Source organism: Astatotilapia calliptera, chromosome 23, assembly GCF_900246225.1.
Source record: "Astatotilapia calliptera chromosome 23, fAstCal1.2, whole genome shotgun sequence".
NCBI classification, from domain to species: domain Eukaryota; kingdom Metazoa; phylum Chordata; class Actinopteri; order Cichliformes; family Cichlidae; genus Astatotilapia; species Astatotilapia calliptera.
Window position 1 is genome coordinate 9,105,307 of NC_039323.1, and position 27,206 is coordinate 9,132,512.

Genomic DNA, 27,206 nt, shown 5'->3' on the forward strand with positions numbered 1-27,206 from the left:
CCATGCAGCTCCTTAGCTTACCAAAGTTGTACTAAAACATTTTTTGACAGATTTTTGAGTGCCGTGGACCACATAAAATCGGTTTGAGGTCAGTAAGAACAGCCAGAATTCATACATAAGGCATACCAAATTATAAGGTGCACTGTTGACCTTTGAGAAAATTAAAGGATTTTAAGTGCTCCTTATAGGTACTTGTATAGGTACTTGTATTCAGTGCATCCCCATTGTCCCTAAAGTGGAATAAAACATGAGGCTAAGATTAAAATAGTTTTGCACATACAAAAGTATATTCTGAACGGTTTAATTTTCATTAATAAAAGCGTTTCATAAATCTCAATCCCTGACATTTATGTGATGAAAAACAAGAAAAGTAAGATGCAGGATCTATAGCATTTAACATTGTTGATGTGAGTAAAAACCACACAGGTTTTTTGCACCTGACCTCAGACAGATCTGTTTAATCTGGGACGCTGCTCGCCCCTAATCTGCTTTTTCACCGGGACCCTCGTTTGTAAGGTGGCACACTTTTGTCCCTGTGAAGTTTGCTGTCACTGCTGCTGATCCGTACAGAGACAAAGCGTGTGGGAAAAGCCCTTATTTCTCCTCATTAGCATTCAGTCTCAATCACAAGCTCCGCCCACACAGGCGCTGGTGACATCTGGTGCGTTTCGTGCTGATGTCACTGACCCAAGATGCCTTTTAATCACGTGTGTTTTTATTCAAATTTTCTGCCAGTGCGCACACACAGGCCTGTTTCAGTCTAGATATTTGTGGTTAATTGATGCATTTTAACACAATGAAAGATTCTAAACAGGAAATGTCATCAGCAGCAAATTCATAACAGGGCGTTCATAACACTTTATCAGCCTCTAATATTCTTACATTTAAGGAGAAGCGGCAAAGGAATAGGAGTGTGCGTGTTATTATCTCGCAGCTACAATTCATAAACTATACATATCTTGCTAATTAGTACAGATTAATAAAATACTAGACTTTCACTCACCAAAATTTGGAGCACAGATTTCTTTGGACAGCTTTGATTGGTCAAGAAATTCAAAAAGTCACCATCCACTTGCTGATACACAGCCCTTCTCCCAATAATGAATACATTTAAGCCATAATGATATTTAAAAATATACTAGCAATTTTGCCATAAAAGCAGAAACCGGGTATAGAACCAAAAACTGGTTTCTGTAAACATATTGACTTCATAGCTGAATTGGGACATTTTAATGTGGGGATTGAATCATTTGTAAAGTCATTTTTAGCCTGAAGCGATAGTTTGAGGAACTGCAGTTTCTCATATTTATACTTTGTGGATTTTTGGCTAATTTGCTGGACAAGCGCACTGAAAAAAAACCTTCAAGTTGTAATCGTGCTGCTAATCCTGCAGTGAAACCACAAGGGATTGTCTTTGCACTTAACTATGCACAGATTAAAGAAACCAGATCAATTGCATCGATTATGGAGCTTTAGAGAGGTTTCCTGTCTCCATCTGTGTATTTAGTGTTAGCTGTATCCCATCAGCTCTTGGAAGGGAAGCAAAGACGTTGAACTATTCCTCTAATGTTAAAGGGCCTCATTCCTCAGCGTGCTGCATGACTTCAAACCATTCAGACTGTGTGAATAAGTTTAATCCTTAATAACCTGGACAGGCATCAGCGCTGAGGTTCTGATCTGTTAGCACTGAGCGAGCTGCTTTTGAAGACCTTCGGCGCATTATTCGATATCTCACAGTCCTCTTCTTCGTGATTAGTGGGTCTGTGGAGCAGCAGTGAAGCTTTGGAGCCTCAGACTTGTTCGTTTCTATTGGATTTCCATTGGGGCCTGCCAGGGTGGGATAAACTCGCAGCTCCCAGTGATGTCCCTTTGCCTTAGCTACAGAGTTGATGTGATTACCATCTTAGAAATCACTGTCAGACTGTGGAGACCAAATTACCAAGCTCGATCCCTCTCTCTCTCCCTCCCTGTCTCTCTCGTTGTGTCTTCCTCTCTTCAAGCGCTCCTGCTGAACCAGGTTCACTCTGCTGTGATATCATGGCCAGTGGAGCCCAACTAATCACAGTCACTTCTCTGGATCATTCCCACACTCTGCAAGCCATTCCGTCAGTGGGATTGTCTCCTCTGCTTAGTCAGAAAAGGGTGTGGGGGGGGGAGCTTATAAGTTTTTTTCCCTCCATGCAGTTCATCTTTTCCTCTTGTGCTTTGCTCTCACTACTGCCCTATGTCAAAGGGAACTTATTGTGCACACAACCACATTAAACTATACAAGTGGCTTGTGTACGAGATTTTGGTGGCTCTAAAAGCATTGTTGGCTTTCCCCTGCGCTCGCATTCCTGCAGCTCTCTTGAACAGCCTCCTGACCACACAAGAAGGCTAAAGTAGAGGAGCCGAGGAGAAGTCGGCGGTGTTTGCCAGTTATCAAATATTTACTGTTTGCACAGTTATTCTTGTGCTTGCGTGTTGGCAGCGTGTGAAGATCTGAGACATCAGGAAGCAGATTAATGAAACCCTGACAATATTTTGGCTCTCGGAAGTTGGGGAATTAGAGTTTAATACACAGTCGCTGATTAGAGAAGCCAGGAGAAATCATTTAGAGGCTTGACGAATAAAGGAGCCACAGAAACAAACCGATGAGTCCCTTTATAAGATAGAAGCTTGTTCAATGGGTGGGGCTGGAGTCCACATGTGTATACCCTACACACACACACATACAGGATTATATATGCACATATGTATTTCCCTCTTTTCTATATATAAAAGAAACTCTGATAGGCCCTTAAATCAGGCTTTCCCCTTTATCTTCATCACTGTAGCCACTTTTTACACCAAAGACTGATCGAAGAGACAAATCAGGTACATCAGCTATTGACGGTTTTCCATTGCTAAGCATCACCAACAACTCAGACTCTCATGCTCTTATAGTGGTGAGTCAGATATGTTCAAGGCAAAGCTCAGACTTTAGACCAGATGGGATATTACAAATATAGTCATCTCAGGCACACAGCTTTATCTACAAGCAGAGATCTTCCGTGGTCCACCCAACTGCTTCAGGAGAAAGTTGCTTTAAATGGAGACGAGCGTCTGCCCCAAGGCCCATAGAGAGTCATAGAGGTATTTGAGGATAGGTCACCATTAAGGAGCAAAACAAGGATTACTGGGTTTGAGGTGTGGCTGATCATGTTCATGTTTTTGTGTTTTTGTTTACTTGCATGAAACATGAACCAACAGTATTTATAGCCTGAGCTAATTTGCAGTGTTAGCCCCAAGATTGGCTCTTAAAATACATCAAGCTGAGCAATACATATGGAAGAGTTCAAAACTCTGAACATAACCAAACATAGAGAAACAGTTTAAGGCATAAACTGTAAACTGTAAGACAAGGAGCAGATTATGCAGGACTGAGGTTCCATTCAACTCTATTCTTTTAGTCGCTCGTGAGGTTTAAGCACCAAAAACTACTTGATTATGTTTAGGAAAAGATTGTGGTTTGAGTTTAAATACGCACCTTCACAATAATAATGCTGTGCATTGAAAAATGGCGTTTACATTGTGTGCTTAAATGTAGCATTGAGGACTTACAAGCGTCTGTATGTGATGATTTTTAGACTGAAATCTCTCCAATGATAGCCTAATCCGGTCATTAAGTCTGACGTCACTAGATTTGTTCAGTAGACTGCTACTGGAAAAAACACAGGATGTCAGGGCTTTAGAAGTCCTCAAAGGCCTTTTACCTCCATCCTGAGGGTACTAGCTCATATTCACCAGAGACAATGACAATGATACATCACTGAGGATCTCTTCCCCGTTCCCCACCGTTTGTTCAATAAAGCAGAATCTTAAAATAGTGCAATTATTATCATCCTTCTCTGGGCATGCGTTATCACAGTTTTGCATTGATTTGGAGGATTGTTCAAGATGTTTCTCTCGCGGCGTATTGTCTATTCGATACGCTTTGAATTGGAGGGTGTGCAGCACGTTGCAGAGAAACTAGGACAAAACTGTAATGTGATACATCTAGATGAGTTTAAACACTGGATTTTATGGTGGGTAAACACTCAGCAGGACCCGAGCAGACGTTTGCAATCACATCAAGCTGAAAGGTCAGTCAAAATTACATCTGTCCTTTAAAAAGCTTTCATTATGAAATTTCGGTGGGTGTAATTGTGCCCAGATTGTCCTAGCTGCTACTTTAGAGAACCTACCTATAGTTTAGTCTATAAGGTTGCTCTCCCTCAGACAAGTTGCAGGAGATTTCATGAGGCAGGAGAAGGAAGGAAAATCCGGTCAGGGTTCACGTGTAAACTGGACCGGCTGGGGGTGGGGGGGTATGAAATACCCAGCGTTGTGTTGCCAGGCAGGCTGAGCTAAAGCCGCCTGCTTGTATTTATACTGGCCCAATATTTGTGCTGGCTGAGGGATAATCATCCTGCGACTACAGACGCTGTCTTTGCAGAATGGTTTCCTTCAGAATGAGACGAAGCGACAGAGAAATGAGAAGAATGTGCTGATTCACTGTGTCTTTATATCAGATTTGGTCTGTTTATAGTGAACATGTGCAGAAAGATGTACACAAGCAGGTCAGCTGAGGGGTGAAAGTGCTTGTGCGATGTGCCACTATATGGGGGTGTTTACTTAATGAATTATGTCCGTAATTGGGAAAGGGCAATGAAAGTGGAAGACAATTGAATCATCTTGCTTGGTTGGCTTCAGTATTGAGGTCGGCCCCATTTTTGAGCCCCCCCTCCTCTCCCCCACCCTACACACCCCACGAGAGGGACCGGGAGGACTGAACACACACAGAAACAATACAGAGCAACACCATTGGCTAGCAGACCACGCACCCCTGGCCAATAGCAACACATGGACATTATACTGTATTTAGTTCCCCAGAGAGCATGATTTTCTATTCAGAGTGTTTTATTTGAACTTGTTTAAAGCCGGAGTCATGCAGCCGCTGAGCTTACAGCCTAAAATGTGCACGTGTGGAGCAGCAACGTGATTCGTTATTTTAACAAGACCGCATTAGTTATATTTACAACCATCATAACCATGATACAACACAGTTTTTAGTCTCTTTTCAGGAAAATGGGACTTTAAGTGGAGGCAGTGGTACTCTAAGACTGTTAATCTGCAATAGGTTGATCAATCAGCTGATAATGAACTGTCAGCTTGTTAGTGATAACCCGCTGACACTTCAAAGTCAGATCAAAAGAAGTGTTGGTTGCTCTACTGATGTTTAAACTTCACTCGACATCCAGGTTGATGTCATGTGAGTTTTACTCCAGCATTTGGTTACATAACATGAGCATGTCAGGCACTGCCGAGCCCGCGGTGACTTCATAGTCTCTTGGCAGAGCGTGTCTACTTCTGAGGTATTTTCTGAGGAAGTTGCATGTTTTTTTGAAACATGAGAGCTGCTGAGGAATGACCACTTCAAGCTTGCAGAGAAAATAGCCCGTAATTGACGAACACATCCCTAATCCCTTCTTTTTAGTAACCTCATAGTGTTGAAGAATTCATATAATCCTTGACAGCCTGGAAACTGAACGAGGTGCAGTGGCTTAGAGACAGAGGAAGGTTTATCACAGCCTGGGGGTAAGTTTCATGAACGTGACTTGTCCATGTGATGCTCAGAAGTCCACATGAAAGTGGTCAAAACAAGGTAGCGCTGCATTGAACTTTCACTTGGAGGAGGAGTACAACCAAACGTTGGAATCAAGTTACAGTAACCTCTTTTTAGAATTCTGCAGGAAGTCCTCACTCTCACTAAAGGCTAACCGGACAGCAATATTAAGCTTATCGTCCATTTCCATTTCGTTGCGTTGCCCATTGTGTTGCAATCTGACCGAGTCCTTCAGCTCCATTATCTGCTGGCAGTGGTAGCTCCTGTTCTTCTCTGGAGATGAGCTGCAAGCTGAAGGTCTGCTCTAACCAGAACCTGGAGCCAACCGTGAGCCGGTTTCTTTGCTGCTATAGGGAATTCACAGAGACTGCAGCACCTTCTTTGCAACCGATTTCACCCAGCAGTAGGCAGGATCACAACCAATACACTGGGTAGCTCTCAAGCAATGTGCACACACTGTCAGCTGAGAAACCTCAGTAATTCACTGGATTGAAAAGGTGACCATATGCTTAAAAGCATATGCAAAGGCCTGGGTTCAAGTCTGCCTTGGGATATTTACTGGAAGCCTTCCTGTTCAAAATAAAGGCTTCAAAAGATGGAAGCTTCTGTTTGCAAGATGAGAGTCTCACTGAAGATGCAGCTGATTTTTTGCTCTGTTATTTACTCTCGTAAGGAATATATTGTGTTATTTAATTACTTTTTAAAGAAATGCGGATGTGCGTCCTTTTGCACGCACTCGCTCTTTCCCCCTGCTGCCACAAACAGAATCGAATTCTGTGGCAAACCCTGCTCTGATCAGGGGACCGTGCCTCCATGCATCACGTCTCATTGAAGTCATGAGCTGAACTTCCTGCACACTTTTTGTTTACATATTTTTCACTTCGTGCTAAGTTAAAACTCATAAGCAAAAAATGAAACAGTCCGGGTGTAAGCTGCGATCTTTATCATAACTACATCAGAATAAAGCTGCAGGAGAAAGGTGAAACCGTATGTGATGATACAATTTTTTACTCAGACACACAAACACACGTGTTGTATTAGCCGGGGAGCTTTAATAGAACCTGGTTCTCGGGGGTGATTGTAGCTGGGGAGGTAGAGAAGGTCATTTGCTAATTGGAAAGTTGGTTGGGTCTCTGGCTGATTTAGCCCCTATCTTAAAGTGTACTCAGGCAAGATGCTTTCTGATGCATTTGCATTGTATGCAGGGCCTTAGGTCCAGTAAAAAAGCCCTACATAAGATCCAATCCAATTTCCAGAATTGATGAATTGATTGAAAAGAAGCAAAATTCCAGTTGCAATTTATGCAGTTTAATGTCATTTATGGTAAAGAATAAAAACCCTTGTTGTTTGGGTTAATGCTCTGATGGTTATAGCTTATTTATGTATAAAATATCATTTTGGCATCTTTATTTAGTGAGACCAAAGGTCTGATTTAGATTTTTTTTAATGGTGCAGGAACCTTGTTTATGAATTTAGGGTCGTGTTCATTTCAAAGACTTTGTTCTTTGTCTTGTCAGCACAATTCAAACCGTCAGTCTTTGCTTTCTAAACAAAACATGAAGCAGCTTGTACTTTAGCAAGGGCAATATTAGAGGAAGCAAGTACTTTGGATTTTTCCAGACCTTAAACAACTATTTTCCTATGTGGTTATCCTCAGGCCTTAAACAGTAGTAATGTGTTTCTTCTGTGTTGGACGTGGAAACATTTTATATGTAATGATGTTAGCTCGGATGAGGGGAAAAGTGCAGTTTTAATGCTGCTAAGCTGCAGAATTTATGAGTTTTTATGATCTAATATGGATTACGATCCTGCATGAAAATGGCACGTTGAGGCTTTCATCACTGCAACAATAAAATGATGCAGAAAAGTGTTGACGTGTGAGTTTGCATTAAAGGATGTTAGAGCAACAGGACAAAGTGTTTGTTCTGGGCCACAGCGCGATCCCACTGTTTTCTCCATTCAAGTAACCACCGGAATAGTCTGTGATCAAAGAAATCAATGGGGAGGGGTCAGATCTTTGTTTGCCTGCCCGGATGTGTACTAGCGTGTACAAAGCAGAACCATCTGGGTTTGCATCACTTCAGTCTGAACCGCAGCCCACTTGTCGAATAAACTTGGCTCATCCCCACCTCGGAGAGACCATTTGCTGCCTTGCGGCCCGCGTCATTGTTTACAAAACTGCCTGTCTCTTACGGCTCAACATCTTGAACAATGTTGAAACTGAAAATATCTTAATATTGTGACATGGCCATGTAGTGCAGAGATCTGCGGTTGGGCCGCTGCTGTGTGGTGCAAGCTCTGCCCAGCCGAGGGATTCATTATAACGGAGCGTGTGTTTTACGAGAATTCAGCTGTTTGTCAACAGAATGCCATGTGGCTGAGAGATGTAAATGTGCTGTGGTTTACGTGGTAGTTTACACATTTGGGCTAACGTGTGAAATTCCGCAACACAGTTAGCCGCAAAAAGTTAGAGCGCTCCAACAGACTTTCTCTGAGCTCAAAGATAAGACTTAAGAAGTTGGAGAAAGTAATGAAATTCCTTTCTCCCTGCTGATCCTTCTACTACTCTGCCTTTTCTTGATGCCTTCTTTTCCCTTTTATTGGCCCCCTATGCCTAGTTTTTCCCTAATGCCTGTATTACGGAAAAGCACAGGCAGTACTCCTGGGAGAGTCCCTCAAGTCCCGGCTCATGTGAAAACGTACCGTGATATAATATATGATTTAATGTTAAAAAAAATGCCAGGATCATGGACGGAGAGGGAGCAGCTGATCGGGAGATAAAAGAAATATGAAACATAAACAGGAGCTGTTCGACCAACCTTTGATGTGTGCATCCACAAATCCGTTCCTGCCCGCTCCCTTTTCTGTGCATGAAGGATCGTGCATGGACTGTCGTGCAGAGAGGAACCACTTTAAGCCCCTTTCTCACTCAGATCGGCTTCCACCGCTCACTACATACACCTTCCATGCACACGTGAAGAGACACATGTTTTCTCTTTTCTTTATTGGGCCTTTTGACATGAAGCCATCCAATTAAACTGGATCTTTTCTTTTAGAAAACGGCCTCTTCGCGGTGATTTGTTCGCGTACATAAGAGGCAAACTTGTCTTTTTCCTCCCACTTTACTTCATCCCTGTCACTTGTTCTCTTGCAGATCATCTGTTCTAATCTGCAGCTGTTCCCTGTGTTGAATAATTCATTAAAAAACCTAATTTTCTCAGTTCTTCTTTTGTGTAACTGGTCCTATACTGGCTTTGAAGCTGCACTGGGCGATATGTGTTTTTTAACCTCTCAATATTTACCAGGTTACTGGCAAACAGTCCAGGCTTAGATCAGGTAACAGTCACCTATTTATATACCAATGGTTGGTGAGTGGTTACTGGCAGGCTTGACATTTGAATGCAAAGAGGCATTCAGCACTGGATTGTTAACGTCCTTATGATTGCTTTGGCCACTACCAGCTCGCCACGGTCACCTGTCTGCAAACACTACTCCCCAAAGCTACTCACCAATTGATAGTGAAAGTGTGAAAAGTGCAATGCAGTCCTGGCCATGCCATCATGTGACCGTCATAAAAAAGATTGGATTTGATGGAGCTCGTCTCAGAATTGTAAACAAAAGGCTCAGAAACATGAAACTCCAGCTGAACTGCAATACTACACCTATGGGAATAACCACCTCAGGAAACTCTATATATGCTCTCTATAAAATACAATGCAGCTGCTCAGTGCTCTGGAAGGGCTTGAATCTCAGGCTGCCGACTGACTTCTGATATTTAGGCAGGCGGGGCAGCCAGGGGCCGTGTTAAACGGATACCCAGTTGCTTGTGGGAGGATTCAGTTTCTCTTTATGACAGTCCAGACTGACAGCATCACTGTTAGACGCCGAGGGCGTTAATGAAGCCAAAGCCGCTGCCTCAGCAGTTTAATAAAAGCGCCTACAGCTGAAAATGTAACTGCAGTTGAGTGTTGGGTGCTCGGTGACACCAGCTTCCCTTCTGATGCGATTTGTAAATTTGATGGCAGTCAACAGTGTTGTATTTATGGCTCTGCACCCTCCACGGATACATACGAGACGTATTTAGCACCATAAACCCAGCATCAGCCATTAATCACCAGGACCCAAGTTATTTATAAGCCAGTTTCATTTTCTTTCCTGATTATATCCAGCTTTAATAGTTGATGGCTCGCTTCTTAGAAAGAAGGATCAAATGACTAAATTCACCTGAATATACTTTTTACTGGAATCAGTTTACGTTTTTATTGTACATGTGTGAATAATTAGAGACTCTCAGAGCTTTGCTGTTATCAGAAAAGATTAAAAACCTATGGAAGCCCGTTTCGGCCACACAAAAAAAAAGTATCCATAACTCAAAATTTCTAGCTATCTTTCTCAAAATTTCAAGTTAGCGCTGTCAATCAGTAATCTACGTGAATGATGTCATTTTCTTGTTACCTGGAAGGATATGGCGCAGAGGAATGCGGACTCAAAACTGGATCACAACAAATTGGCGCTTTCGAGAGTATACTTTGCTGATAGTAACGCCATGTGATTCACCTAATAACACACAATTTCATCATTTGTGAAGCCACACTGAAAATACTCAGCAATTTGTGCATTCATGACTGGCTGTAATATTGGTAGCTTAGCTGTAACATTTGCAGCTGAGGGCTTCAGCTTCCGGGTAACAAGGAAATGATGTAATTCACGCAGATTACTGATTGGCAGCGCTAACTCGAAATTTCGAGTTAGTTTTCTAAAAGTTTAGGTTAATAAGTCAAAATTTTGAGAGAATAACTCGAAATTTCGAGTTATGGATACTTTTTTTTGTGGCGGAAACGGGCTGCCATAAAAACCAAGCAGTCACCTCTTAAAGTGCCAAAAGTTGCAGTTCCTCTTTTAGCCACTTGAGGCTTGTCTCAAGAAGTAAGTAAATCTCCATAGACTCCCACATTAAAATAAAAAAACAACAACAAAAAGACAACAACACTAAAATCCACTGAACAAAAAATGAACCTACAAGCTTCTAAGGTGGCTATATCTAACATATAGACTCTATCTATAATGCCTTATAATGCCTTATAATAACCCAAATGCACAATTTACTCTTACTTAACTGAGGCCTACATATTAATATTTGGCCTTTTTTTTTTTTAAAAAAGAAAAAAAAGAAAAGTGTATAATTGCTGTGATGTTCACGTATTATTGATGTTTTTTATGACAATGCTCATGGCTGACTCTGATAGTATGGAGGCTCAAACATCAGCTCAGGCTGAGATCCCCATTTGTAAGCTGCCTATAATCACGATGGCTCTCTACATCGCCACCTCGGTGTCCTAAATTACAGCTGTCCTGCATGTAAAGTGTGTTTGTCTGTGTTCCTGTGTCATATCTGTGTGTCATCAGTAGTGCTGGTATGCTGAAATGCTGACAGTCAAATCCTCACACATATCTGCCTCTCTGACAGACACACCTAAACTGCTATACGCTGCACGAGCTGTTTGTTCAGCTGGAGTGGGCGCTCCTCCCCGTCTTTCAGTCAGAAAACTCTCGGGGTCTGGAGCATCGATAGCAGAGGCATAGAGCAAGAAGTTGTCGTGTTTTTCAGCCCCGATTTGCTCTCCAAGGGTTGTGAACTCCAAAGCGATGTAGAGCAGATTTAAGGGCTTGTATGTTTTTATTGCTTGGCTGCAGCTCCCACAGGTGCTTTAGGGGAAAGAGTCCAACTTGCTTGTTATGATATTGCTCAACTCTTCCTGAAATGAGCTCGTTTTTCTTTTTTGTTTTGCTTGTGTGTTTTGATCAAGCAGAGAACCTGCGTAAAATTACAGGAAATACGCTGAAGTGTTTCCACTGGGAGGCCTGAGAGACTCCACAATCAGCGATAACAGCTTGGCCTCGCTCAGGGTCATTTATTATCTTTGCTGAATACTCTCTGCTTCGCAGCTCACTTTTAGTTTGGATTTCTGTCTCGTTGCTGGAAACTGTTACTGTACACTTCAGCATCAGTGCAGACTTTGCAGTTTTGAGTGTGACATTATAGAAGCAGGTTGGTTTGATCTCGACCTTTGGTCGCACTTGTCCTGTGGTCTGCTTCTTTTACTGGAATCAGTTTCACTGTCGTCTGTTGAGAAAAGTCATCTGGCGGGATTTCAACACCATTTAACAAATTTACTGGATGAAGTTCATTTTTTCTCTTTTTCACCTCTGCTGTGTGCTGGTGGTCTCATACATGCAGCCACTCAAACCAAACTGGAAGCCAGAAACTTGAGCTGGGGAATAAAAACAGCCTCCAGACGACATACTATGTTCAGAAACTATATAAATAAACATTTGTCAGATTGGTTTATTTTCTATCTACCAGGGAAATGCGGGAATTTTACCTTAAGCAATCTAATTTTATACATAAAGTGATTTAAGAGTGAAAACAAATTACTAAAGCTACTTTTATGGCTGACATGGCTAACATAAAAACATTATTTGGCAAAAGCACCAACAGAATGGCTGAAAAAGTAAAGAATCAAGGTGTTGCAATGGCTCGGTTAAAGTCCAGACCTCAACCTGAATGAAATGCTGTGTCAGGACTTTAAGAGAGTTGCGCATAAACAAATTCCCCAACAAACCTCAGCAATGTCGTAAAGAAGAGTGGGACAGAATTCCCCCACAGTGATGTGAGATGGTGAAAAAGTCATGCTGCTACTACCTATTGAATCACAGGTTGTACTTTAGCTTCCACAGGACTGTACAGATGAAAGATGCTAGGCTAATTTATCCACAGCAGAAAATCAGTGTAAAGCAGTTTTCTGGGGATTTCACCATGTGGCACCGTGATTGATGTGTGCATACAAGCGCTCTGTATTTAATTTCCTCTCAACTTTGTCAGGTGAGCAGCTTGCAAGTTGTATAAAGCACCTTTTGAATTATATCTGCCGATTTCATAATGTTTGGTTTGGTAAGCTGCCTGTTTTCTTATGTCATTGAAGTAAGCGCACACACAGATATGTAGCTATCGCCTTTTAGATCAGTCTTTTTGTTTTTCTCTGTCTTAAAAGAACAGAACAAGTTGCAACACCTCCATTATTTTTGATAAATCTCTGGAGATCTGAGTGGCTTAAAAAACTTAACTGCTTGATGCAAACATTTTGCACCCACATGGCCAACATGAAACTAAGAAGTATGTATGGGGACGTTAAGTTGGAACCAGTTTGACGTACTTTTCCAGCCTGCTGGACACACCCATGCTGTATACTCCTGTTTCTGCTGGAGATGTATCCATGTGTCTGAGGGGGAAAACAAACGCAGTAGCTGGTATTCTCGAGAACTCTGACTTGCGTAAAACTGTCACCACACGCCCAACAGAGTGTGTCACGGGTGCCATGTGTTCAGTTGCACCCACTAATTTTACATCATGTCATAACAACGGGACCCATCATTACCAAAATGCTGCTGATTGCAGGTCAGTAGAAGTTAGGGCGTAAGAGCTACAAGAGACATATGTCCTTAGAAAAGACTTAACAGCATGCAGGAATTATAAGAGAAAAGACAAAAAGCCCGGACCAAATAAAAGCAACTCTACAGGGCATGGCTGCTCTTTATCTCCTCCTTTTTAGCCCCAAATAATATTTGCTCTTTCAGCTTGATGGCGCATGTCCCACGAAGCATAATAACCAGCGACCGCCAGGATTTCAAGGCTTCCTGGCATCTGTTCCTACGGCCTGCCATTCACGAGGCACTTACATGAACGAGCCCCCCGGGGGCAGCAGGATATTCAAGAGTCAGGCCTACTTTCTTTTCTAGCCTTTACCCGGGACCACTTCTTTATTTTTCTCAGGAAAGTCCCTCAGGACAGAGCAGCATTCAGAGCCAGGCTGCCGACGCGTGAGCCGTAGCCCGGCAGGTCTGGCATCTGTAAAGTTCTGCAAAAGAGAAAGCCTCCGGGGAGCACGCACGTAGAGATTAGAGGGAGGTGAAGATGTTTGGTTCCTGTTCGGGATGATAAGATTTTCTCAGGAGAAGCAAAGCAGGATTGTTCCCGATGTAATGAAAAACAACCCTGCTACTACAGTAGTGCACCTCTAGAGATTCATCTGAGCTGAATAAATAGTTTCAATTATAACAAGATGTGTTCTTCTAATATCCTGCTGCAATCAACTATTAATGTGTTTTCTTTCTGTCTTTTTCATGTGCCCCCCGACTTTCTGCCTTTATTCTCCCGTTGACGAATAGGTAAGTACCCCTAACACTTGACATACATCTGGAACCCATCTGAGCCTGTAAATTCCAAACAAATAATTTATTCTTGTATGTTTGATAGTTAATATTTCCCACTGCTGCGCATACACACATCTGCAGAGGACTCAGGGTTCACTGCAGGGCTGTACTTTCCTTTCCACAGCTGAGGTACGATGAGCTGCGAGAGACCGCACCCGTGTCCGTGCACATGTGCCCATTTCCATGGAGACGCAAAGCTTAAAATAATACACACAATGGCATCCTTTCTGAAACCTTCTGGCACGAGTTAGTATGAGGTGTCAGTGTGGCGCTGACAGCCCAGCTGTGATTTCCACTCCAGCTCATTGATGCTTTCCGTACCGCTGTGTTAATGAGTAAACACGCACGCTCTGTTTCAGTGGAAATCTTATGCACACACACTCCTACAGCTGGGCACTGCTTTACAGAATCATCAGTGTACGTTTGAATATTTGTGTTGGCCGACAATAGAGAGATACATGTGGTATAATCCCAGTGTGTCCTGGGAGAGTCAGGGTGCGGCTCCGAGTGGGCGACACGCTGGTCTGGAGAAAATGTTTCTCGGTGAAGTGAATGTGATTGGATTGGATTTGTGACGGTTAAAGACACTTTATAAGGAGCAGACAAAGCATTCAAATAAATGTATTGAACAGCTGAAGCAGGGAGCATTTCAACTTATCTCTCTACTCGTTAAAGTTAAGTAAAGATGTATTTAATTAAAGGTTTTGGTTGACTGTATCTCTAATATTGTTAGCGTCTGCACTGAGCCATTACTGGGCATTTAGCTATGTTGTAACCCCAAACTCCTCTGAATCTCTAGGAATAATAATCACAGCATCAATTTAAGGACTCACAAATGTCAGAAGATTCCCAGAGGGAGATCACTGAAACGGAATTGGAATTGGGAAAGGCGTTTGGGAATATACAAAAAGGTGCAAAAAAAACAATGTTTGTTTGAAATATAACATGTAGCAGCACAAATAACTGAAACAATTATCTAAATGAACAAAGGAAAGAAATGAGGAAAGGGTACCCACCACATCCATCCACATTCACCCACTCTTGAGCGACTTGCTCTTAGAAGGACTTTGTGCCCAAGCTTTCCTACTAAATTAAAAGCAATACACAGTTTATGATGAATGCAGACTGTACAGTGGTGGTGTGGTTAGATCTGTTGCAAGAAGGTCCTGAGTTTGGCCGTTGACACAACTCTGCAATCTTGGACTGCAGGTGTACAAGTTTAAAAAACGCCAAAGTGTGTGGCTATCTGCAGAGAAGACCAAAAATAAATAAAAAGTGCACTTGCACTGGCTGATTCATATCAGGAATTTAAACAATGGAGGCATGCACTCCTAACTGAAGACAATTAGGCCTTCAGAGAAAGGAAGAAAGACAGGAGGTGAAGACCCAGAGGAAAGGTACACTGAGGAAATATATTACTTAAATAAAACAGGAGGTGGAAACAAGAAAGAAAGCGGAATGAAACAAGGAGAGAAAGGCAAAGGGAGGCTAAAGACACAAGGAAAAAGTGAACATGAAAAACACGAGAACAGCATGACAATTAAATCAAAACATGGCCCAAAACTACACAAAACCCAGGACCATAGAGGAAAGTCTGTGTGTGGGAAACACTGTGTTGTATTAGCAGTGCTATTTCTCTCTAAATAGTTCCACCTCCTGGTGAAGCTTGTGGGTTTGGGGGCTTTCTGGGTGTGGTGCTGGAAGCCGCCAGGATTTGGTGCTCCATTGTTTTCCCTCTAAGGCCTGCTGGGTTTGCTCTGTGCATATCCATCCATCCTGCCAGCGACTGGTTTGTCTTGGACCAGCCGGGCCGCCGATGTATTCTCTCTCTGATTTGATTCCCAGCAGACAGAAATGTGTGAGGGTCAGCCCAGCTCAGCCTAATGCCGCTCCCTCTTGATGACTTTCCCTGAGACCCCCGCAGGTCACTCTCCTACAAAGCTGAACCCAGTCTGACCATAGCTGTCTGTTAAACCGAGGTTTCCACTGCGATCGTCCAGCGCCAAATCTGCCCTCGTCATCCCTTTTCCAAACCACACCTTGCTCCATGTCTGCGTTCAGGGTTCCCTATTTTCCCGTCGAACACTCTGTCTGTTCTACTTATTGTGCTCCATGTGAGCGGCGAGTGATGCCAGTAAACTGGTGAAACCACAGTCTGAGGCTCACACAGCTCAGTGTTTACACAGGAAACTGTGGTGAAAACCTTCTGCGATTAAGCTATTCAGACACTTACATAACAGTCTGCATATTCCTGTGTACCTTTAGTGCCAGGTTACAAAGCGACTCTCCAACTGTGTGAGGTTGTTGCCCTCACTGATACCGAACGCACACATTACACACGCATGTAAGTTTGTAATCGCTCGAGTGTTTCCGTAACCTCTGCAGCTCCGCCTGTGACCTGAAACTGTAGTGCCATGTAGGCTCCTACCCTCTGACCCCTCAGCTTGTCATACACTGAGCTGATAAATGAGCAGCTGTGCAACACACTGGATGCGCTTCTGTCGCCAGGAGCTGGTTTTTGTTTAAAATTTAAACACTAAGCAGTGTGCAGCCTTTCAGTCAAAGCAGAACGCAGATATAGGCCAGTGCGACCGTGAAACAGTTATACGAGACACATAAGGTCAGGCAGGCGGCAGCGTGCAGACAGGACTCTGCAAGTTTTCTGTTTTATGACAAGAGAAAGAGTTATTTACTCTTAACACACATGCTATTATGACTGACACGGCACTGTGTTTGCCTTTGCACGGCAGGCCATCAATCCCTCAAGAAATGAAAATTGATAAAAAGTCCTAAAAAAAAGCAAAACAAAATGTTTCAATTTACTGTTTTTTCCTCATTTACTAGCAGGAACCACATCGCCAAATGTGATTAAACAGCTTTTATTGATCGTGAAACAGCAAGTTAGGCCTGATGATGGTCTCATTGGGGACTGACTGTGGATTCTGGGGCTGGCAGACCTGGTTGGTACCTATAAGACAGGACGATGCAAAGATTGTGGGCATGCTAGTTCCTCTCATACTCTATCCACTGCTGAGGGACGGAGTTGGAGGGTTGGGTACTTCAACAAGTTTACTTAATATTAGTGCTGTCAGCGTCAATCTCATTGAAAGGACGTTAACGCCATAACTGCATTAATGCGGCAAATCTCCGTTAGCGAGTTACTGCGGATCGCCCTGTGCGCGGGGCAGCACGGCGTCAACGCATTAGCGCGGTTACCTCATTTTTTTTCTGTTCTCAAAGTGATCTCCCTGTTGGAGCTCTGTCTGGGGGGAGTTCTTTTTTCTCCTTGTCTTTCCTGATGTTGTGTATTTTCCATTGTTCGGTTCCGGGTCGCTGCTCGTGTGGTCGACCGGCTAGTGCTACCTAGCCTGACCTGTCTCCCCAATGAGATGTTTGTGTATTGTATGTATGGTCGGCAAGGTCAGTCTCTCAATTTCCCCTCGAGGATGAATAAAGTCTTCTGAATCTGAATTTCTGGTGGAGTGTCAATCTTGTGATAGACTTGGCGTAGTGGTCTGGTCCAAGCCATTTGTAAGGTGTGAGCTGCCTCCTTCCTAAGCAGGCCCTGCCAGGACACATTTTGTAACGCACGTTTAAATATTCAAAGGAACGGTTCAATTAAACACATCCTCCCATGTCTAATGTTGCTTTGTCATGCATGTGGAGTTGTATTGAAATTACATAATGTGCGCAGCATAAATGCAGCCTGTTGACAGGTTAATCTCTCGTTCCCGTCTTGTTTTTCTTGGCTTTGTGCATGTGGAAAGGTAAATTCGCTCCTTCCTCGCTCGTCCTGTCCAACCACAGAGGAAAAAACACTTTTGTTTCACCTTTTTGAATGCAACCGTTTTCCCGTAAGCCTTCTGGTTCATGTTGACAGAGCTGATCGTGCCGAGGCTGCTCAGGTTACTTCTTCTGCTTGTTCTGACTTCAGGGGCTTTCATTATCTTCTTCCTTGTGGTTAACACTACCTTTACTTCCAGTAAAGATGGGAATGAGTTTTTCTTTTTGTTCTTTAAATCTCTTCCAAAAAAGTTCGCCTTTCTCTGGGTGCTCCTGAGACGGAACAAAAGCAGGAGGTCAAAGGGCGAATGTTTTAATTTGTGAGACTAATAGGCCAGGTGGACCTGGAGGCTACGGAAACCCAGAGAGCCTTTTCAGCTGGGACCAGCCCAGGAACGCCCCTTCCTCCTCTGCTGAGTCTGAGTGTGTGAGTACTTCAAAGGTGCAGGGAAAGCAGGAACCCGTGCCAAGCTCAGCGGGAGGGCCATTACAGCCCAATAGGAGTCAGCTGTGACCTCAAAGACCGTTAAATGATGTGATATGAGAGGGCGTGCTGCAGCCTCCCGAAGGCCTCTGTAGCAAATCAGGAGGGCAGAGCTGTAAAATGAGCTCCTTGCTGATTTAAAGGTTGAAGGAATTTTAAGTGTACTTAAAAATATAGGCTGTTACTTTTCTCTTACATGTGTTTTTCACATTTTCCCCTATGTTGTGCATTAAGGAACTGCTCGATTACTTTTTTTTATAGTTTATATTTGTAACTTTTCAGTGTTTTTTTGCTTTTCTATTAAGTTTAAAAATGTAGAAATGGGTAGTTTTTATCACTAAGCATCTGAAAACTGAATATCTATAGTCAGCAACGAGGCTGTGAACAAGTGGCCAATAAATTGGTGATTTACTTGAGTGTTTGCTGATGTGAGCTGACCCCACAGTCTGTATGCAGACATAATAATGAGGTGTCTAGAGGTCAAGAGGTAAAAGGCTGCTGAATGCATCGGCTCTGACCTCTCCCGACCCCGCTGAGTGCGCATGTAGAGGAGAGAAAAATGAATCGCCCATCTCTGCTGGCTGGGAGTTGCTCTCATTCAGTTTTTGTTATACTGAGGCTTTTCTTTTCATCGCTTAGAAGCTGTGAGTCAAAGAGCGTACGCCTGTATTCAAGGGGGTCAGGTTGTATGGCGAGGGCAGGGTAATGAAATATTCACAACACAGAGTGAGAGTCGATTCGAAGTGAAGCTAATATGAATGAGTTGGTTTGGGCTTTTTACAAGATTTTAATGAGAGAACATCTGCGGACGGTAAATTCCAGATGATTTCATCATTGTTTTTGCTCCTGATAAGTGTAAATCAGGATTTAATTACAGTGAGCTGAGAAGTGCAGTGGAAACTCCCACTCATGCTGTTTGAGCTGTTCAGCATGACTAAGGGTTGATTGCACCGCATCGCTGCAAGAGCTGGATTCTCCCTGGATGTTGTCATTCTTTAGTAGCACTTTGATAGATGTACTTATTTTGCTCTTTGGTGGATCAGTAGAATAAGAGGGAGGTTTAAAACTGCAGGTTTAGCTTTCAGAATTGCATTTATCCGAAATCTTTTCTTAATACACTTTTAAATCTCTGCTTAGAATCTTATATAAGTAGATTTGCAAACATTTTCTTCTAGTTAAGTCTTCTAAAGCTTTCTTTTGTCAATTAAAAAAAATACAGTATCTATATATACTGTGTCAGAGTGAGAAAATAAGAAGTTAAAAGAAAGAAATTGATGCTTGCACCAAGCGTAGCCCATCTTTATTATATATATATCACTGTCACTGTTTACAAACTGAGCATCGTGTAGTATTCAATAAGATTTGAAACTAACAGTTGATCACATAAATTAATCACGAAAGTGTTTAATGAGGTGATAAATCAAGTGAACAAAAGGGTCATTTTTCCTTAGACTTTCATGTAATTTGAAGCTTTTGTTGTACTCACCCCCTGCTGGCCACTAAGTAGAATGCAATGGCTTTATTTTTCAAACCCAGAGGCTACGTCAAGGATCTCGAACTCCAGTATGATTGAACAATGCATGATTTAGCCTACATCCATTGAACAGTAGGATTGACAGGAGGTCAACTCACACCCGGTGGGCTGTTGGGTTTGTTATACACTGGCAAAAACACCATAAAGAGAGCAAAGCATTACTGTAAAACCAAAGTAATGAGCTAAAAGTTGCGACAAGTTGCTACAACTCCCCAAAAGCAACTGCCTTCGCATTTCATTTAGCCATTTGATCTGCTGTTGATATGAAAGCCCAGGTCACCCTTTCTATTTATTCATTTGTCTGGATTCAGCGTCGCATAAATGTGCAGTGACGCTCTCGCAAAACTGCCTGCTCATTACCGTGCTGTAAAACACGCCGCACACTCTCGTGAACATTACACAAGCTGGAAAAGTTTACAAAGGAAATGTTTCTGAGGACGTCAGACGTTCAACACATCCTCCTCCTTTCCCCACCAGAAACGTCTCCCTCGAAAGAGAGGGAGATCTTTTTGTTGGCGTCACGCCTACCCTGCGATGTACAGCGCTGTGGAGGGTTCAAAATGGAAAGTATTTCAAAGTCACCGCAGCCTGCCGACAGACTTTGTAGTGGTAATTTAAAGCAGCTGAGGAAACAATCGCGCACCGCTCCTCTTCTACAACTCTGAGCCTTCGTCAATCTTCGGGAGGATTTCGGCTCAGCAGCAACAGAGTTTCAGATATTATTCCAAATAATTCTTAACCAGCATGATTTAAAAACTGCGTGTGTGCGTTTAGGGTATGGATAAACTTCAGAAACTTTATAGCTTTGCTGAGGATTGTATCGCAGGAGGGAAGCTTTGGGGTTGTGGTTTTGAAATTTCTTTCCTGTTGATGAATATATTTTTGGGCTTTCCAAGCTTGTATGGTCGTCTGTGTGTTTATGCACTTCGCTCTTGCATTTTCCTTGTTATTTGCCTTCAGTAGAACATTAGGTTTATCATGAGGTCATGTGTTTTAACGTTTTACAATGGAAAACTGTGATATCTGATGGGATTCCCCCTCCCTTTCTTCATTTTCACCCTTCACTGTACCTCCTGGCACACAAGCAGACAGACAGTTTGGCGCTCCAGGCGCTGGTCCAAAATCTAAAGCAGCGTCTCCTGAAAGTACACGTGTGATTTCATTTCACCACCAGACGGGTTTTCGTGTGTGGGCTTGCAGCGCTGCCAACCCCTGCGTGCTGACCTCAAGTCAAGAAACACAAGCAGACTTTAGTGCGTTTTAATTCATCAGGAATAATTTCACACTCCTGCCGTGCTTTTCCCGCCGTGGTGATGTCATTAAAGAACAGATTAGGTAGATTGAAATGTCACTTTTATGGGACTATAAATAGAATCGTGATCCTGATGGGCGTATTCCTCGTTTCTCAGCCGGATAATTAGCTGACTCATATTGAGGGACAGTAAAGCACTTTAGGAAGTTAACCAGCAGTTTGATTACTGCTCAGCAGCTGTTTGCTGTGGTACCTGCAGGCACCTGAGAGCAGCATCGGGCTGCAAAAAAGGCTCATTACCCCCCCTGTGGACCTCCTGGTTCCCAGCATCGCATTCCAAGCAGAGCCCACATCAAAGCTCCAGGTGAGCTGAGGGAGTGCCTGTTTGAATAGGTGTGGTAGGAAGAGAGACAGATGGGAACACCTTCAGTTACTTGTACTAGAATTAGTCTCAACTATGACCAGTCTGTGCAAGTCCAGTGTCAGAGTGGAAACGATCCCAAGGGCCACTTAAATGTTACACGCTAAATACACCAATTAAGTTGGACAGTTACCACATTACCCTTGCTTTAAAAGCAAGTGACACCTTCTACAGCAGTGACAACAAAGACTGTGAAACAGGTGGATAAGCAGGGGCATGAAAGCACAAAGGGCTCTTTTCTTATGGATATATTTGGTGTGATGACTTCTAGTTGAAAGGATGCTGGTTCAATCCCAGGGATTGAACCTAAATGCTCCCAAGGCAATTTAGAGTATGTGTACAAAGTGCTGTGTGTGGTTTAAATGAGGCTTGTATTGAAAAGTGCTCAGTTAAGCTGCAAAGTAAGTGCAACTTCATTTACAAGGTTCCCTTGGCTAATTTTTGCTATGTATAATATAACCACATACCCATTTCTTTTCTGGAGAGTTATGACTGATTAAACATGATAGATTTCCTCAAAGTGCTTTTATGTCTTTGGAGTTTAATATTAAAGTGGACCTATTATGCTTTTTAAAGTTTTCTGTCATATATAAACTGTCCCAGTGTTGGATGCTCATATTAAACTCAGCCAAACCTCCAGATAATGAGGTCGTGGTATGTATTCCCTGTGAGCCTCATTATTTGGACCTTTGGTAAAGAGAAAGTAAGTAAAAGCATAATAGCTTTCTCTTTAAAAAAAAAAGTGCTTCAGAGGTGCAATCATGGTGCAGTTATGGGAAATGTAGGATCCAGGGTCTGTGGGGAGTCACCAGTACCGTGGGGCTGTTATACTGTGCAGGGCATTTGGCAAGGCTTGGGTCACATTTACAGTGAGAACATAGCCCTGGTGTGGGGGTATAGCTCAGAGGTAGAGCATTTGACTGCAGATCAAGAGGTCTCTGGTTCAAGTCCAGATGCTCTCTCGCTTGCAAATATGTGAAGCTATTGGACCAATTAAACAGTATTGAGTGTTCACCTTTATCTTTTGTTGTTCAGCATAAAAAAGCCTCCATCATTAGAGCATGAGGCTTCACTGGGTGGCTTCGTTGTTACACTGACACAAATCATATATTTAAGCCTTTGCTGTTCCCATAGCTCAACCCAAACCGAGCACCATCATCAAAACACCAAATGATGGAGGATCATTTAGAAGGACAACTCTATTTTTTTCCATTCTTGAACTCCAAAGTAGCTTCACCTGATTCACATTTCAAAAATAAACCTTATGCATCTTAAATATTTTATCCCCAACCTGAAAAAACAGTTTTAGCTCACCACAGTATAAGCCAGCTTTCTTCTGATTGGCTGGCTCTCACAAGCAATTAGGTATATATACCGTTGCTATTACGTTAGATCTGTTATGCAGTTGGGAGCATGTCTAGAGGAGGCACAAATCCCTTTATGTTTGCATCAGGAAGGGCAAGCAGTGTGAAAAACCTGCAAAAGCAAACATGTGGAGTTGCCTGAGTTGGCTACTTCTTGTGAATAAGAGCAGCCAGATGTAGCTGGCTCTTTAATTGGTTAATATTATGCTATATTTCTGCCATTAATTCTCCTGTTCATCACTCTTATAATCAGCAACATTTCAACATTTCAGCAACTCTTAAGCTTCCCTCAGCTAGCCTGTTGGTTTCTTATTGAATGTCAACAATCTTTTGCCCCACCTGATGCAGCTGGTCAGCAGCGGCGGCAGCGACATCACCATCAGCTGGGTGGATTTGGGCTCAGAGCGGATTACTGGGGAGAGGGGTATTATTGTTTTTTTTCCTACTGGCACTGGGACTCTACTCTTTGTGCTTTCCTAATCAGACCTCAGTGGAGACTTTCTCCAGCAGCTGACTGGACACTCAGCAGGAGAGCAGCGTTGTTTTCTTTAATAATCGCAGATGTTACATTGGAGCATTTTCATTTTTGATTACAGAAAAAATATGAAAGGATAAGTCTCCCAGCAGTTTGGTCTGTTTACTTTTTCTTCAGGTGAGTGCCATGCATCTAGTTTTAGATGCTTTGCATTTGCTTTCACTAACAAATTTGATTAGAAAGTATTGTGCTTGAGTAGTTCAAAGCATCTAAACTATTTATTTAAAGAATGAACTGCAATATTTAACACAAAAGTTCAGGACATGCACTGTCCCGTGCATCCTTCGGCATTCCTCCGTACCCTCCGCGATCCTTCATTGTAGGTTAAGCGGTCAGTGTTGTTTCAGCGGTTTGGATTAACACTCCTCTCCTCCTATAGCACACCATAAACAGATTAGTGGTCTCCAAGTCAGGGCACGGCTGGGCCATCTGTACCCTGCACTGGGTGGGGATGGGGACATGGGGGTGGAGTGTGAGCAGATGTTCCAGAGGGGCTGTAGGTCAGTAGGGCCGAGGGACCGTCAGTCACGAAGGACGCAGAGTTCCTGTTCAGGTGACGGATTTAAAGTGAGTTTAAACCACCGTGCATTGTCATGGCTCTGGGATGCTGCATCGCCCTCACACCCCAAGGTACTGTATAATTTACTGAGGCTTTAATTGAGCCGCATGCACCTCCCACTTCGCTCCTGCTCTGCATGTCAACCACAGCGGTTTCACACTTTGTCACAAGATGTAAGACGCGATGATGAAGAGTTTGTTTTTCACGGTTAGTTTGAACCGTGTTAAAAACCCAAACGCTCCCCACACACTACACTTGTCCTGCAGCGTGAGTAACCCCAAAGAAAAAAAGGAATCAAAGATTCACTCGCGTAAATTACACACAGCTGAAACAGCAATGTGCAAGCTCATCTGTCTGCCTGTTGCATGTACAGAAGTTCAGATTTAGAGTTTTTCTAAAGTTCTACGTGTGACCTAATGGCTGACATCTGCGGCTCTGTCCTCCCAGGCCGCTGGCAAATTGTAGGTGTGTGAGCGTAGGTGTGAGGCTGTTTTGACTTGGCTCCTGTCTGAGCCAAAACCGAGAAAATTACAAGGCAGAGGCAGTCTGGGGATGCATGCAGGCTTTCATTGCCCCTCTTCTCCTGGCCTGCAGGGCTGAGTGCAGTGGGGGATGATCCTGCAGCAAATGAAGAGGTGGAGATGAGATTGATAGGCAGTGTCACAGTGCACATAATAGAGTGTGATTTCACCTCGCCAGGAAAGTTAACAGAAAGATGCCACAAGCAACGACGCAAATATACAGAAATGCTCCTCAAAAAAAATTTTTTCTCTTCTTCTTCTTCTCACCGGAGGCCATGTGGCTCATTTGGCTCAATATAGCCATGCTGCAAATCAATCAGCCCGATGTGAAACAAAGAGAAAGCTGCCAAGAGGTCAATGAGATGGCTGCAGCCTGATGTGTTTTCTTAGGCCTCACTGGGGGCAACAGCTGACCACTAAATTAGCACTAAAAGCTTTGCCCATATGGACTTCTGTGTCCATGAAAACCTCTCTTAAAGGCCTCTAATGAACTCGTGCTCTGGCGCACAAACACAGCCTCACTTAACCAAGATTTCAGCGAGCAAGGTCAAAGGAAGTACTGATGTGTTTTTTAGCTGGAGGACGATAAAAACGGGGAAGGTTGAATGGAGTCAGATGATGAGAGCACAGTGTTTGTCCTAGTTGTGGCTGCTATTGTTGTCAAATGGGTTTTTAGTGTGTTGTGAGACACTGAGGGTGTCACAGCAAGGCCAACAGTTCACAGCTCAGTGGGGAAGCACTGAGGGGAGAGGCTGACAAGCAGTGTCAGAGGGCTCCTCATTTCACCATAATTTACACGACAAACGTATCATCTGCTCCACGTCTGAAATATTGTGGGCGTTTGCTCGGTTATATATTACTGCACCGATATTAAATCTGTGGCAAGTCCAATAAATAAATATAATAAATGCAGATATATCCATCCAGGTCCTACAGGGGTTTTCCTGCATTTAAAAAAAATTGGCAGCTAACAAAGGTGACTGTTTCATGTTTTATATTTTAAACCTGGCTGTTTATTTACAACACGCATGCAAAGTCATATATGGCAGCAGGTAGGAAACATCTGGCGGGCGTAAAACAATTTCATTAAGATTCGAGTGAAGCGGTGCTTCCACACCGGTGTAAATCTTTGCTGAGTTCACCTCCAGCTTCTCCAGCTGTGCAGGAGATGCAACACAGAGCGTGTTTTTAGTTCAGCGAGGTCACACAGCAGAGGGCTTTTAGATCACCCTGGAAAACGTCAGGTTGTGTCGGCGTAGCTGATAAACACGTCGCGTCTCCTGGGGATTTCGCAGTGTTTCTTAGAAAGGACCTGCCAGAGGATTCATAGCAGTGATAGTGATGTTAGAAAAGCACTTAGCATACGCAGCAGTTGGATACACAGGCTGAGGTTTAGTGTCGGGCTGCTGCGATGGGTATTCCTGACCTTTAGTAGCTCCAGTCAGGAGTTGGACCGTGTCCTTTTCTGTGTGAACGAGGCTAAAGTTAACTTCTGGCTGCAACACAAAGCAAACTGCGAGCCAGAGCTGCCTCTCATCAGACACAGAGGTCAGATAGAGTGCGATTCGGCAAAGCTGCCCGGTCAAGGACAGGCCCAGAAATGTCAGGCAGGTAAGAGAAGACTGACAGATCTGTCTTTGTGTGCTATCAAAGCAAAAGCTCAGCAGTTAATCCTCAGGATTTTACTTGGATTTCGCTGCAGATGTCTGAGATACTATCTCACGCCAGTGCCTTCAATGAAGGAGTCTTATTTCATGCAACCAAACTATGCTGTTATTTTAATCTACTCATGCTGGTTTCTCTCTAACATCTTGTTCTTGTATGAATAACTCCTGTGCATACTTCAAGCAGTCAACATCCAAATAAGTCCCAGCACAAAGACCAGACTTCATCCTTTTGAACTCAAACTTTCCCCATTCATGCAGCCCCTCCATGCATTATGTGTAATTTGAAGCGGTGCAGTAACTCGAGGAGATGTAAGGGGGAGCAGTGGGGTTATTCCATGTATTGGTCAGTGTTTAGAGGATGAAAGTCACACTATCAGGTTGCATTAATACCTATTGTTTGGCTGCAGGTGATAGCATTGCATTAGTAAACAGGCTATTGTGCTGCTAACATTGGATGTGATTATCTGGATTTTTAGTCTCAGGCTTTAAGCTGACTCTGTTGTTCTCCCAACTAATAAAAAACCCTTCAGTGTTCATATGTAGAAGGAGATAACATTCAAAGCCACCACAAAGCAAAGCTCATCAGTTGCATTTGTTTCAGAAAATGTGGACGTCACACATTTTAACCACAAAAATGCCTGAATGAACGTCCAGTACAGTCGTGATGAAAGCTGCCTTTCCGTGATGCAGCCATCATGTCTCAATAAGGGTTACAAGAAGCATGACGAAATAATGGACTGATAGTAGCCATTGTCCTTTAAAGGAAATCCATGAACGATAAAAATCTGACTGTTAAAGTTATCGGATAACAGGTTGGATAAACTAGTGAAATATCAGCTAATTATGATGAAAAGCTGGTCTCTATAAAGTGACAGAATAAATTAACTAATTAATGACCCACCAGCCAATTCATTAGGTTTACCTGCTTGTTAATACAAGTATCTAATCATCCAATCACGTGGCACCAAATGAATGCATTCAGGCATGTAAACATTGTCAAGACAGCCTGCTGAAATTCAAACAGAGCATCAGAATGGGGAAGGACGGTGACTTTGTCTCTTAAATCCTCCGCAAACAATTTGGTTAGTTCTCTGGGTGACAGTGGCTTATTAATGGCCAGACTGCTTCAAGCTGAAGGCAATAGTAACTCAAATAACCAGTTGTTAAAAACAAGATATGCAGAAGAGCA

General features: G+C 43.0%; 1 protein-coding gene across 4 annotated transcripts in view; it reads left to right on the forward strand.

Moving 5' to 3' along the window:
* nhsa (Nance-Horan syndrome a (congenital cataracts and dental anomalies)) overlaps positions 1-27,206 on the forward strand; it is a 64,360-nt gene that overhangs the window by 23,833 nt on the left and 13,321 nt on the right. The window contains exon 1 of one of the 4 annotated variants that reach the window (XM_026157589.1): positions 12,152-12,509. The exons of the other annotated variants lie outside the window; for them this stretch is intronic. Coding sequence (XP_026013374.1) covers positions 12,461-12,509 — 49 coding nt within the window. The 5' untranslated portion in view covers positions 12,152-12,460. Of the gene's footprint in view, positions 1-12,151; positions 12,510-27,206 lie in introns of those variants that run through there. 4 annotated transcript variants of the gene reach the window in all.